Source organism: Festucalex cinctus, chromosome 5, assembly GCF_051991245.1.
Source record: "Festucalex cinctus isolate MCC-2025b chromosome 5, RoL_Fcin_1.0, whole genome shotgun sequence".
Lineage (NCBI taxonomy): Eukaryota > Metazoa > Chordata > Actinopteri > Syngnathiformes > Syngnathidae > Festucalex > Festucalex cinctus.
The window spans coordinates 30,738,243-30,752,728 of record NC_135415.1 but is presented as its reverse complement, the minus strand read 5'-3'; the positions used below and the strand labels follow the sequence as shown (position 1 = coordinate 30,752,728).

The 14,486-nt window shown below is 41.1% G+C and overlaps 1 protein-coding gene across 8 annotated transcripts in view; it reads right to left on the bottom strand.

Moving 5' to 3' along the window:
- rimbp2b (RIMS binding protein 2b) overlaps positions 1–14,486 on the bottom strand; it is a 95,211-nt gene that overhangs the window by 79,687 nt on the left and 1,038 nt on the right. For all 8 annotated transcript variants that reach the window (XR_013283533.1, XM_077521416.1, XM_077521417.1 and 5 more), the window contains exon 2: positions 354–497. Coding sequence is in view for 7 of the 8 variants with exons in the window: in XM_077521416.1 (XP_077377542.1) it covers positions 354–497 (144 nt within the window). In the remaining variant the exon portion in view is untranslated. The remainder of the gene's footprint in view (positions 1–353; positions 498–14,486) is intronic.

Here is a 14,486-nt window from a genome sequence, read left to right as displayed (position 1 = left end):
ATGAGACCGTGTGCAAACAGATTCATATTATCGCGGTACACAAGCACGCATAAATCCCTTTGCAAGCAAAGTTGCTTGTTGTCTAATCCATTTGGCTCATTCATATTGAAGCACAGACGTGAAGTTAAACCCGCGAGAATTGCAAAGCAGCCTGAAGAAAGCCGGATGAGGACAAGGACACGTTTCTTGGAAAGCTGTTGCCCGTCCGTTACATTTCGACCACGTGAGACATTCGAAATCGTGAAGCAAAATGCAAATTCTTGTGTGAACGTTTCCCCCCTTGTATGGAGCCGGACCCTCGCCCAGCCCCGTATCAACAAGCTTGTGTCAACCTTTCATAAAAAGGAGCTCACCAGTAAGCTCTGTTTGAGCCTGTGGCTTCTCAGGGTCTCGGGGTTGAGGCTCAAGGTTGCTCTGCTGCCGTCGAGAAGACAAGAGGTGTCCAAACGCTGTACACGGGGGAGCCGCAGTGGCACCGCCTCATTTCTTAGTTGGACCTGCAGCGGGAATAAAGAGACAAAGTTGAAAATAAATCAATAGTTTATTTGTGAAATACATTTCTATATTCTTAAGCTGCTTATTTACTTGACAAGGCACATTATATCGCCACCATGTTTACGAAATAAAAAAAAAAACAGTCAAGGTTCACTGCTGCTTGCAGCATTCCACTGATGATAAAAAAAAAAAAAATTGCCTTGCACTCAAATTTAGTTTGTGTGTTTGCGAAGAGCCAGCAGGTGGTCGCAGTGGACAAACGCATCCAATAAAGCACACAAGTACACAAACAATACTTCATTGATGTTTTCAAGTTCTGCCTCAACAGACGGACGCATCTACTGAAAAGGGTTCATAGCAAATTACTGTATTTAAAAATTTTACTTACCGTATTTTTGGGATTATAAATCGGGGGGGTTTTCATAGTTTGGCCGGGGTTGCGACTTATGTGTGAAATTAACACATTATTATATCATTTCACATGTTATTTTCACACTGAACCACAAGAGGGCGCTCTCGGCCTGTGTTGATAAGTTCAACATTGCCGGTAGAAGAGGAAGCGGCGCATCGTCGACCTCCCGAGTTGGGGGAGTTGTTTAAAAGTGACACCGAGGATGAAGATTTCATTGGATTTTGTGATTTGGAGTGAAACTGATAGTTTGCTAAACTTGTTGTTAGCATGTTCTTTATGCTAGCGTTATAATGAATAACTTGTAGTGATTGGAACATAATTCACTCAAGGAAAGTTCCGGGTGAGTTCCGAGTGGGAAGGTTTTGTTATGTGGAAAAGGGGAGTTAGCCTGTTAGCTTCTAGCTGAGTGGGGAGTTGCTGTTAAGACCTCAGAAGCTGATGTCAATAAAACGCCAGCCTTTGGCTCCAACACTCCGCGCCTGCTCGCTACAAACTCTTAATATGTTACGTCGTTAACTGACATTAGCAGGCATGTCAGTCATGTAACGTTAGTATACCGTACGCTTATTCAGCCTGTTGTTCACTCTTTTATTTTTATTTTAAATTGCCTTTCAAGATGACGTATGTTTTTGGTGTTGGATTTTATCAGATAAATTTCCCCCAAAAATGCGACTTATACTCCAGTGCGACTTATATATGTTTTTTCCTTCTTAATGATGCATTTTTTGGCTGGTGCGATTTATAATCTGGAGCGACATCTAATCCGAAAAATACGGTAATGAAAAAAAAAAAGATGGTCACATGTTTTGCTTGGTATCTGTGCATGTCATAAAACATCAGTTAATTGGGAAAATGGATGGCTCCCTTGTTTATTAAGTCATATTACGCTTCATAGAGCGGTTTTCTCTCAATGGTTAATCACACACGAAAACAAAACCACCTTTTGTTTGGGTGTACCCTGTTCCAGTGGCAGAAAAATATGAATTTAATCACAATGCAACCCACACAGAGACATTCCATCCCCATATTATGCCACTTATCCAGAAATGCTGTTGTAACAGCGTGTTCGTATCATAATAATGCAAGATTTCAATTATTCACAGCTCCAGTGAGGTGGAACCAGATGCGGCTTTTGTGCCACAGTGGCAGCGGTGTAACACGATTCAAGCATGGCGGGCCAACTCGGCATGGCGCTCCAGTCTTGACGTAGCCAACGTGGAAACTGCTGGGCCACGCGCAAAACACAAGACGTCATGTGACTTGCTCGGCTGCGACCGCGCGACATCTCGGCCGACCGCACGAAGTTGCCGACTGCCGACGCTATGCGGCCACTTAAGTCTGAGCTTCCTGTCCAAGCCCTGCTGGTGTGACTTTGCTCTATTTCCTGGCATAGAGGACATGGCCAGAAAACGAGCTTTTTTCGTCCATGCCATCCATTAGTAATGACTATTAATGCAATGTTGCTGCACGTGCCCGCCACTTATGGGAACGAGCAAAGATATTTTTAGGTGCGTGTCCCCAGCTGCACATGTCCAACTCAGGGCCAATGGGCAATTAGTGTTTGTCTCTCATAGTAGACGCGGTGCCGTAACCTTCTTTATACAATCAGACATCATTTTTCTTTTCATACTAAGACCGATCTAATCTTTAACGTGAATTTGTGAAATTCTGCGCATTTCTAAAATTGTAAAAAAAAAAAAAAACTTGACCCAAGTCTCCACAAATATATGCATTATTATTACATTTATTACTACAAAATTTTGGTGTGGATGTGTCAGCTGTGTTGCGACTGGAATTCCCCCAGCATATAGTAAGGCGCGGTCATTAAAACTCATTCGCTGCCATTGACGGCAAAAGACGTCAAATGATGCAATTTTTGCTGGGCTGGCTGAGAATGTGTTAATCGCGTGTTAAAAGTGGCATTAAAGGAACTTTAAATTATGTCAAAATTAATTTGGACACCCTAGAGAGAGCGAGAGAGAGAGAGAGAGAATTATAATTATTATTATTGTTAGTAGTAGTAGTAGTAGTAGTAATTTATTTACTTTTTATTTATTTATTTATTTATTTATTTTGCAAAAATAGTAGTATTAGTAGTAGTATCCAAAAAAAAGTCACCAACACAACATATAAAAAAAGTTGACATAGTTAGTCAAAATAGGATGTTTGGTTCTGTAAATTTCCGGGTGGGAACTTCCACTGGTTCTTGTATCTTAATGCTCACGATATTATACTAACAGTAATAACCAGACGGCTGCATTTTCTCAGTTGAACTGTTTACTGGATGCTAGAAAGATCGAGTACAGCTGCGGAGCCCTCTTCTATTAGTATGCGGAAGAGGAACTGATCTATTCAGAATCGTCCCTGCTGCACTCATACTGTCTAGGCCGCCCGCCCGCATGGGCGAACGGCTCAGCCTCCTCATGTGAGAATGTGTGGCCTGATGGTTTGAACTGGTTTTTACTGCATTACGTATGTCAGAATGCAGACAGATAGAAAGGCGCCAAGCAAGGACGAATAACAGCGACACAACGGCCTAGCTCACGTCATCTATCTTGTCATGAAGAGCCCGAATCTAACAGTTCCCCTATGATGAGTTATATGAGTGCATGTGTATGAGTACATAGTACACGTTTGCTAATTTACCTCAGAACTTTAAAAATGGCGTTAAATGCTTGATAGTGACTTTTCTATTAGTAACTGTTCTGAGGTGGTGAAGCTAAAGTGAACTGACGACAGTTCACCGTTGATGGATGAGCGAGACGAGAGGTTTTGACATGGCTGGAATCGCCAAACAGCCATGAGAGCAAAGTTTCAACTAAACTGGCCCACTTCATTCCATTCTAGAACGCGAGTGCTACGTTGTCTGTTGTGTCCTCGTTCTTCAGAGGACCCGGGCAGACTTTGACTTGCTCATTTCAATGATACCTACACTGCAGGCCTTCAAATATTTAGCAAACAAATCTATGAAATCAGATCACGAGTCCCGACTAGCTTTTTAAGTCATTGAAGTCAGAACTGTTTTATACTTTCGTCATGTAATTGCTCAGCACCCCCATGACCCTTGAAGGCTCAGCATGGAAGTGGTGAATTGGATGGGAGGAGGCTTGAAGAGCCCCACAGAGACATAAAAACAACGTAGCGTGCGCTATCACGCCGCTAACGCAAATAAATCATTGCAAACGAAATAACAGCAGCCAACCGCATGCAGTACAAGTCGACGGCCGGCTTTTCCCTGTTAATCCACTGTGAAATTCCGCTTGATCAGGACATTAGCATCAATTACAGCCCCCCCCCCCCCCCCCCCACATGAACACATAGCATTGACTGCAGAGCACATTAGCTTTCAATTAATCATCCCCAAAGTTAAAAGTGGGGTGTAGCGAGCAGCGAGTTTGCCTTGCATGAACTGCCCTTATTCTACTTGTGGTGCCCTGCCTGCCAATAATGTGCTATCAAAGAGTGCAATTAACCTCCTACAGGCCGCGTGAAGGCTGAATGTCAGACAAAAGCCGGATTCTGCTCATATTGGTTTTGAGTGCGAGTGAGACACAGGTCGCGGTTGCCCGTCAGCATGGTTTCAAAATGCAAAGAACAAAAGCGACTTTAGCAAATCAGATCAGGCTCGACAAGTCAAACCTCGATTGACTAAAGTTTTGTGCATGCAAACGTGATTGCTCACGCAAACGAATGTTGATCTGCGAACTGGGTGCAACCAGAATTGCATCTGCCAAAAGAAACAAAATTCATTTTTGCCGCTTCTGGGAGGAGTAAACGCATATATTTAATATAGCGTGCGCAATGTGATTTAGCAAACCTCCGGTGGCCCATCTTTAAATGCCGCGTCTGAAAGGCAGATTTAAACTGGCGTGCACAGCAGTGCCAGCAGAGTGCAGACACAAAGAGCTTTAAGCTCGTGCAAACTTGATTTTTAAACAAATGGACCAAAAATAATTGGGAGAGATCGTTTTTGTTTTTTTCTTGTTTGTTTGTTGTTTTTTCAAAGCAGTTTTGAAGCTTCTGAATAATCTAAGGGCTGACTTGGAGCCAGTCACAAGAAGGAGTCATGCCATATCACCTATGACAAAAATTCTTTCAAAGATGCATTTATTTACATCTTGCAAATAAATTCATTTATAACCAGAAAAGTCATTTGGTCCGCTTGTTTGGTCTGGAGCAAAAGCTTAACTTTATTTTATTTGTATTTTTTCCATTTGGTGCAGTTCGACTTTTTGTGAGTAAACGATATTCTGTAAACACATCGACAGGTATGACGATCTGTGCTCCCGTTGGTCAGAAATGCAAGTGCGGCGCACACACAGCAGAAACTCAGAAATGGAGGAAAACGTGAAATTCAAGTTTTATGTGCTGCGTTCCTGCATTCCATATTTTTGCTGTAGATGCAAATTTGTAGAATAATTGTGAGTGTCAAGCGCAGTACGGAGGATTATGTATGATTTTAGGACAACATTCATTCCCCACGATGCTCGGCTACGGAGGCTTGTAAAAGTCAATCATTTAGTCTTAGAGCAGTGGTGTCCAAACTACGGCCCGGGGGCCATTTGCGGCCCGCTATCCATTTTTTAGTGGCCCGCGACATATGCTAAAAATGGCATTTGACTCAGTTAAAAAAAACACAAGTTTATTTTAGTTAACTACGAAATAAATAAAAACGAAGATGCTTTAAAAAAAAAAGAAAACTACCTGAAAATACATTTTATGTTTACAAAACTAATTAAAAATAAAAATAAATATAATTGTAAAAAAAAATGTCCTTCGTTTTAGTCTTTGGTAATTAATTTAATGCATGAGCCTTTGGGGATGATTTTAAATGGGATTTTTAGTAGATTTATTTTTATATAAACCGGAATAATGACGGTTGCAACCATGTTGTTTTTTTAAATATTGTGCAGAAGTAATACACTTTTTTTTTAAACTAAAACTAAGACTGAAACTAACTAAACTAAAACTAAGCATTTATTAAAGAACTAAAACTAATTTAAAAAAATAACAGAACCACCCTGAAAACTATTTAAAACTAACTAAATTTAAAAAAACAAAACTCAAAACTAAAATGAAAAATTCCCAAACTATAATAACCCTACCGCCATATTACAAATAAATTGGTTTATAAACTGTAGCATTTTTATAAATATGCAAAAGGACAAATCAATTATTTGTACAATTTTTAAGACTAAACACAATTTCTCTTCATAACATGATGTGGCCCTTGCGTCCTTCTGATTTTCTGTATGTGGCCCTCAAATAAAAAACGTTTGGACACTCCTGTCTTAGAGCAAACACGTTAAAATGATTATACTTGCATAACTAAACAACAACGTCAGCATCGCTCTGGCAAATCCATGAATTCTCCAATCATTGTTGTCCATCTGAGGGAACGAACAAGCCTAATCAACTTCAGAAACATCAATTATGAATGCCTCCACATCCCCGAGGTGACCTCTGGCACCGTCAGCGACACTTCTGTCCTCAACGTCAGACAGACGGCGGGCGTGACCCCTGCCGCACGATACCAATTTACAAAACACTTGAGAGGTGCAATTGCGCAAAACAAACGCGCGCTCGGTGTAAACAAACGCACATTTAACTGTCGTTTTGAAAGGTTGGATGTTAAGTGCGCGCGGGTGAAAAAACAAACAAACACGCAAATTATGTTGAATGCGTTTGTGCAGAAGATAAAGTTTAGAGGCATTGCAAATCAGAGCTTATAAGGCACAAAGCGATGAATTTGCCCTTACGGCAAATAGGGATGTCACGATAAGGGCAATATCGTGATATTAAAACAGCCAAAATATCGTCGTCGTCATGTTCACAATATTTAAAAGGAACACATCTGTTTAAAAAAAAAAAAAAGGCAGGTTGTTTTCCATTTGTGCAGTTCTAGCACCCTCTAGTGGCTAGTTTATTAGTGCAATTTAATTTTCAATTTGGGATGTTTTGGCCTTCTATGTTTAAAATTGATGCTAATTGTCAGATGAAGGGGAACCGAATTTGCTTGTGAAGCGATCAATGTGTGCAAATAAGTGCCTCAATATTGTTATTAGAGATTGCAGTTGGTTTATATGCACTGCTGCTTTTTTTTTAGTATGAGCTCTCATTTTTACAATATTGTGATCTTTTTTAACTCATTCACTGCCATTGACGGAAAAAGACGTCAAATGATGCATTTTTGCTGGGCTGGCAGTGAATGTGTTCAATATCACCCCCCCCCCCCCCCCCCACAATATTGTGATAATTATCGTATCGCGGCCTTCATATCGTGATAATATCGTATCGTGGATGTTTGGATATCGTTACATCCCTTACAGCAAACAGCCTCGGGACACGAGAGAGCGTTCAAGGCTCGCTTGCGTTGCCGCGCGCGGTTCAGTCCGACAAATCCGTCCAAGTGACACGGCCGCTAACGATGATAATGCACTTTTCACTCCGCTGTCACGGAGCCTTACAAGAAGGCGTATCTGGAGCCATTTCCCAGTGAAGACAGTGTTACATAACATTGCGCGCCGGCCCTGCTGCTCATCTGGCGAAAGCCTCACATTGCGGGTCACGTGCCTCGCCGAGGCCACGTTCCGGCGCCAGCCGTGTTCCAGCTGTTACTACGACCAAGCTTCCAGTCACTTAAGATCACACTCAGCCGCAAGCCGGCTATACAACGTCGGCTGATCCGCCATCTTTCTGCCAGCGGCTCCCCAATAACAGGAAGAAGGTCATAATGCATCGTTTTACGTTGGCTACATGCATTACAGTAGCGCATTTGGAATAATACCAAATGAGAATTATGCGTAAATGCGCGTGCAACAACAATGACTCCATTCCATTAAATCCCTCGTGTATAATAGGCCCGGAACCAAATCAAATGTAATCTTCACTTACTGTCATTTCTCAAGAATAACAAATTTTTTTGCTTAAAAAAAATCATTCAATATCAAAGGGGAGTATTATACTGTACATAAGAGATTAAAAGAAATTGTCACATTGTAGACGTTTACAGTGCCATGAAAGAGGTTGTGAAACTGTGTCATTCCATCCGTCCATCCATTTTCTTGACCGCTTACTCCTCACAAGGGTCGCGGGGGATGCTGGAGCCTATCTCAGCTGGCTCTGGGCAGTAGGCGGGGGACACCCTGGACTGGTTGCCAGCCAATCGCGGGGCAAACACAGACCAACAACCATCCACACTCACCCAATGAACCTGCCATGCATGTCTTTGGAATGTGGGAGGAGACGGGAGTACCCGGAGAAGACCCACGCGGGCACGGGGAGAACATGCAAACTCCACCCAGGAAGACTCGAACCCGAGTCCTCAGAACTGGGAGGCGGACGTGCTTTCATTCCAGTATGGTCAATTTATGCATGTAATGTTACAAAATATAAAGATAAGTAACATAATTTTAATCATGACGGCCTCATGTGTGAATTTGCCCCAAAACAATTCGAGGCAATGACAAAAAAAAAAAAAAAAATAGCCATAATTCAAAATAAAATAAACAAATAAATGAAAAAGTCGAGGGCGGCACGGTGGGCGACTGGTTAGCACGTCCGCCTCCCAGTTCTGAGGACTCGGGTTCGAGTCTTCCTGGGTGGAGTTTGCATGTTCTCCCCGTGCCCGCGTGGGTTTTCTCCGGGTACTCCCGTCTCCTCCCACATTCCAAAGACACGCATGTGAGTGTGGATGGTTGTTGGTCTCTGTGTGCCCTGCGATTGGCTGGCAACCAGTCCAGGTGTCCCCCGCCTACTGCCCAGAGCCAGCTGAGATAGGCTCCAGCACCTCCCTTGTGAGGAAGAAGCGGTCAAGAAAATGGATGGATGGATGATATCACCATAACTTCGACTGCCTCGTAGAATGAACAAATAATACTACTCGGATGAGAGCTGAAATGCCTTCTAAGACAACGCAATTGCAATTGATTCAGAATCACTCGTGTACTAAACACAAAGAGGGAACAAAACGAAATGAAGCGCACACGCTTTATGGATAAAAAAAAAAAAATGCTTGACCCAGCTTTATGGATTTAACACATTGCACCGAAAATTGCACATTGCACTGTATTCCTCCTCCAATTGACTCATTCTATTCAAGGTTCTTTTCCCACACACCAACAGCACCTTATTCAACCCATTTCATAGTGAAAGTTAAAAATACGACCGTCTTTCCCCTTTTGCACAGGGAAGATAAAAGCCACAAGCTGGCAAACCTGCCAGATGATGAATGAGCATGTGCGCTTGTCAAGGTGGCCTAGGAGGAGCTTACAGTATGAATGGGAGACAAACGTGCTCATATTTCCAGCGTATGTCCGGACTGACACCCACGAATTGTGTCAACTGTGCTTAGGCGTGCTGAGACGTTGGCTGGCACGCAACGCAAGCGATGGCGATCGATCGCATCCGAAGATTCGTCTATGGATCCAGAATAGGCCAGATTCTCTCGTGACTGCCATGTTTTGATATGTTGTGGCAAAATGCTGATCATGCACAAATCTGATGATGACAACATTCACGAGCGCTCTTAATTCTCTGCAAGCGACAGTGTGAAATCGCAAGCCACGCATGTCAGCAACATGAGTAACGATCATGCTCCACTATTGGTAGTTGCGAGTATCTTCAATGTATTCATGCAACTTCTCTTTTCGACTTCAGAGAGAAATGCCTCTTGGCAGGCGAGGCGGTTTCAACTGGAGCTGACACAACCGCCCGCCCCCCAAAATCACCTTATAGCATCCATGGATGGACATAAATAAACAGCCAAGTATCATTTTTAAAAACCCCCACTGCATCTGAATTTGAATAAGAAGGAACACAAACAGATGAAACCGAACACGTACTTGCATGCAAATGAAAAATGCAACGTCCTCTGGATCGACTTCAGGATACTACAGAAAAAAAACAGCCAACATCGTATAGCGTTGAAGAAGCCAAGTGAAAGGCGGACGAGTCATTTCAATGATCTTAACCTTTAAGAGTGCGAGAGATCCTCAACCATAAGCGGCAGCTGTGCCATTCTGCAGCACGGCAAGCAAAAACACAAACAAACAAAAAAAACACAACACACAAGGCTTGACAGCAGACGGCTAAACGGTGCCATACCTTTTAGTAGCAGCAGCAGCACTTAAAGGAGCAGTGTCGCGGCAGCTGCTTCCCACAGGGCGACAAGGACACACGCGCAAGCAACAAAATGAGGTCTATGGCAGCTCTGGAGCAGAAAATGGTTCATCAGTGCACGGCAGCAAGAAGCACAGCCGGCCAGTGCACACAGAGAGAGCGAGCGAGGAAGAGGAGAGAGAGAGTCAGCCATCGAGCCATCATTCAGCTCACACCACCACAGTTGTGCAGCACAGCACACACATCAACACACATCAACACATCAACACGCCCCCTTTCTCCCTCTCGCTCACTTTCTCCGTCTCTTACGCACGTTTAGTCACGCGGAGGCGGTGCAGCAGCCGGCACCGCTGAGCAGTTGCTCCATTAGCGGGATGCCGACTTTCATCTTCCGGAATCGCAATTGCTCTTTCTCAAGTCTCGTGTTCAGAAGTCTGACGCAATTTGGTCCATTTAGACTCACGTTCACCCTCCGTCCTACTCTCGTTTAATGGCCAGCCGTGATTTGGATGCTCGGAAAGGTCATTTGAGGTTTTTCTTCGACACCAGGGGTGTGCAAACTTTTTGCATTTGAGGGCCACAGACAGAAAATCACAAGGACGCAAGGGCCACATCATGTTATGAAGAGAAATTGTGTTTAGTCTTAAAAATTGTACAAATAATTGATTTGTGCTTTTGCATATTTAGAAAAATGCTACAGTATATCAACCAATTTATTTGTAATATGGCGGTAGGGTTATTATAGTTTTGTAATTTTTCATTTTAGTTTTTATTTTGATTTGAGTTTTTTTTTTTTTTTATTTAGTTAGTTTTAATTCGTTTTCAGGGTGGTTCTGATAGTTTTTTTTTATTAGGGCCCGAGCAGCGACCGCTGCAAGGTCCCTCTTGTTTTTGTAAAAATTATTATTATTATTATTATTATTATTATTATTAGGGCCCGAGCAGCGACCGCATCTGGCACACACATCTGGCCTGGCAAAATGAGCGATATTTTATCCTGGATTGTGCTATTTTTACAAAAATGACTCAATAGTGCCCCCTAGAAATTTTTAACGTAGCAGCCCCGGTTGTACGTTTAAGCAAGAACGACAAATATTTTTAGGTGTATGAGGGAGCCCAAGACCTACAAAAAAGTCTCTTGGACCCATGTGCTAAAATGAACAGGAAGTGAGCTACGAATTTTTGAATGTCCCATTTTTGACGATTTTTGCACATTTTCAGGGGGCAGACTTTTGCCCACTTCTCCTACACGTTTCATCCGACTGAGTTAAGACTTGACCTGGACCATGCCAAGACCTGAGCCAACGACAGGGGGGAAAATCTTGACTTTTTGAAATACTATATGATGAAGGCGGGGCATCAAAATTTGTGTTTCGCAATGAAAAATGATATGCTTAATAACTCCCCGGTACATGCTCCAAAAAATCCCAAACTTGACATATATGTTTATAGTCGAGGCCTCAAGATATCTCTATGACAACATTCAGTTATATATGCAGCGCCACCTAGCCCTTGAGGCATGAAAAAAAAAATACCCCACTTACGGTATTTTTACAAAAATTGTAAACTCATTCTCAGTGTGATAACTAAGTCATTTATGAATATTCTTTTACTTTCCACCACTCAAAATGTTCACTGGCATCAGACCTAACCAAACATACATATTTTTGTTATTTAGTTTTATGTATTTTTGATAGCCTCTATGGACATTAAAAGCAATATCGTGAATGAAGGATATGCTGAATAACTATCAGGTACATGCTCTAAAAAATCCCATACTTGAAATGTATATTTATAGTCAAGGCCTGAAGGTATCTCTATGACAAAATTCAGTTATATATGCAGCGCCACCTAGTCCTTGAGGCATAAAAAAAAAAAATGCCTCACTTATTGTATTTTTACAAAAATTGTAAACTCATTGTAAGTGTGATAACTAAGTTATTTATGAATATTCTTTTACTTTCCACTACTCAATATGTTTACTGGCATCTGATCGATCCAAACATATGTATTTTTTTTCTTTCGTTTCTATTTTTTTTTTTTGATCGCCTCTATGGACAATAAAAGCAACATTGTGCAATGAGTACGAGCGATGATGTGTGTATATATACTTTTACGAAAAATACCAATCAGGGCAACTCATTGCCTAAAAATTAAAAAAGACGCTGATTTTTGCAGATCTCATCACACCTGGCAAAAAAGAAAAAAAAAATCCACATGTAATGGTTTATCATGCCATTTTCAAAGACATTCTGCTTCCAACGTGCGAGTACCCCAACGTGGCCCGGGCTGCGAGGGCCCTTTGTAGCTGCTGGCAGCTCTAGTTAGTTTTAGTTCTTTAATAAATATTTAGTTTTAGGTTAGTTAGTTTCAGTGTTAGTTTTAGTTTTTTTATTTTTTTTTTAATTTTTTTTTTTTTTTTATGTGTATTACTTGTGTGCAATTTTTAAAAAAACAAGATGGTCGCGGCGTCATTATTCCGGTTTATATCAAAATAAATCTACTAAAAATCACATTTCAAATCATCCCCAAAGGCTCATGCATTAAATTAATTACCAAAGAGTAAAACAAAGGACATTTTTGCTGTAATTATGGTTAGTTTTATTTTAGTTAGTTATGTAAACATGAAATGTAGTTTTAGTTTTCTTTTTTTTACAAAGCATCTTCATTTTTATTTTATTTTGTTAACGAAATTGTTTTTTGAATTTTGATTTTTTTCGTTCATTTTAGTGAACTAAAATAACCTTTAACAGCACCTGTGTTTTTCGACACCCTCCCTTCTTACTTTGAACATCTCCAAACATTTTTCTTTTTATTTTGTTTGAACTGAGTCAAATGTCGTTTTTAGCATATGTCTCGGGCCACTAAAAAATGGACGGCGGGCCGCAAATGGCCCCCGGGCCGTAGTTTGGACACCGCTGTTCTACCTTTCATCCAGTTTTTGTTTGTTTTTGTTTTTATTGCAACTTGCGAGTTTATAGTGGGATTCCTCCTGACTATGTCAAAGGTTGTCATGCCACCAAAAGTCCCTCAAGGTTCATCTTGACAACATCTCATTCACTGATTGGTGGGCCAAACCAATCAGCCATCACAAAAAATTCCAAACATCCAATCAAAGATACCAAAATACTTTCAGATTTAAAATGTTATATAAAAACATGGTTTGGTCACAATATGTCAGAGGAACTTTGAATTTATAAATACTTGGTGTAAATGCGTCCTTGCTGTTACTACTGCCGTTATTGTCGATTACTAAAGTTGATATGTATGTTTATGTCTTATTCTTGGAATATATTATGTATTACCATTGTTGGTATGAACCATAAGAATGTGACATCTGTTACCTATGAAAACATCACCATTAATAGCACTTAATAATGCAGTTAATGGTATGCCATTATATTGTCTATATATTGATAAAAACGTTTTTAAGATAGAAATATTGTAACTTGCAGGAAGTACTCTATATTTGTATTTTTATAGATGAGAGACGGGGGTGGGATTAAATAAGTTTTCTTCTTCCCACTCCCTTTCAGGCAGAATCATATTTTTCCTCTATTTTCTCTTATTTATTATTATTATTATTATTATTATTATTATTATTATTATTATTATTAAAGATCAGGAAATGAAGTGCAGAAAGGAATATTTGGAATATCCTATTTTTCCCCAATGTGGGGCAAAGTGGAGTACAGCATTGCAGTGCACCATGACTGCCCCCTGTGGTTGACAACAGAACTGCATTTGTTGTGGGGAAAAGCAAGGTGAGTGGCCCAAAAGAAATCTGCTTTCCTTCGTGTGGGGTGCCTAGCAACCATGAGCCTTCCCGCCCCCTCCAGCGGGACCCTCTTCGCAATCTAGTTGAAATCATACAGTGGCCGTTTATTAGTAGATGCTCCATAACAACGTGCAAGCTTGATGCTGAGTGTCCTCTGCCTTGTGAATAAACAAAACAAAACAAAAAAGGGGGGGTTGGGTGTAACCGAGTGTTTCCAGTTATAGCCGCAGTGCTTTCTCTTTATTGAAAGTGCAAAAACCTGAAAGTTGGAAAATGAAGACGTTTATCCTCTTTTGTTTTGTGTTTTGTGTGATTTTATTCGAGTTGTTTTTGTAATAACGATTGAATGCAGCCCTGCCCACCTTGCAGTCGTATGCAGGCCAAACCTTTTCGGACAGCTGTCAAAAGGATGTCCAAGGGCGGAAGTGGCGCTGCAGGCGTGTCTGAACTCAGCTGACTGAGGAAGGTTTGGCGGCGTGAACGACTCTTTTGACATTCCCTTTGTGAAAAGAAAAAAAAAAAAAAAGTTGGTCACCTTCTAAGCAACCTTCTTTGTTAGACTATGTAAATAAATTACGTGTGTTAGTTTTTTGTTTTGTATTACTTGTGCGCAATATTTAAAAAAAAACAAGATGGGCGCGGCGTCATTATTCCGGTTTATATCAAAATAAATCACATTTC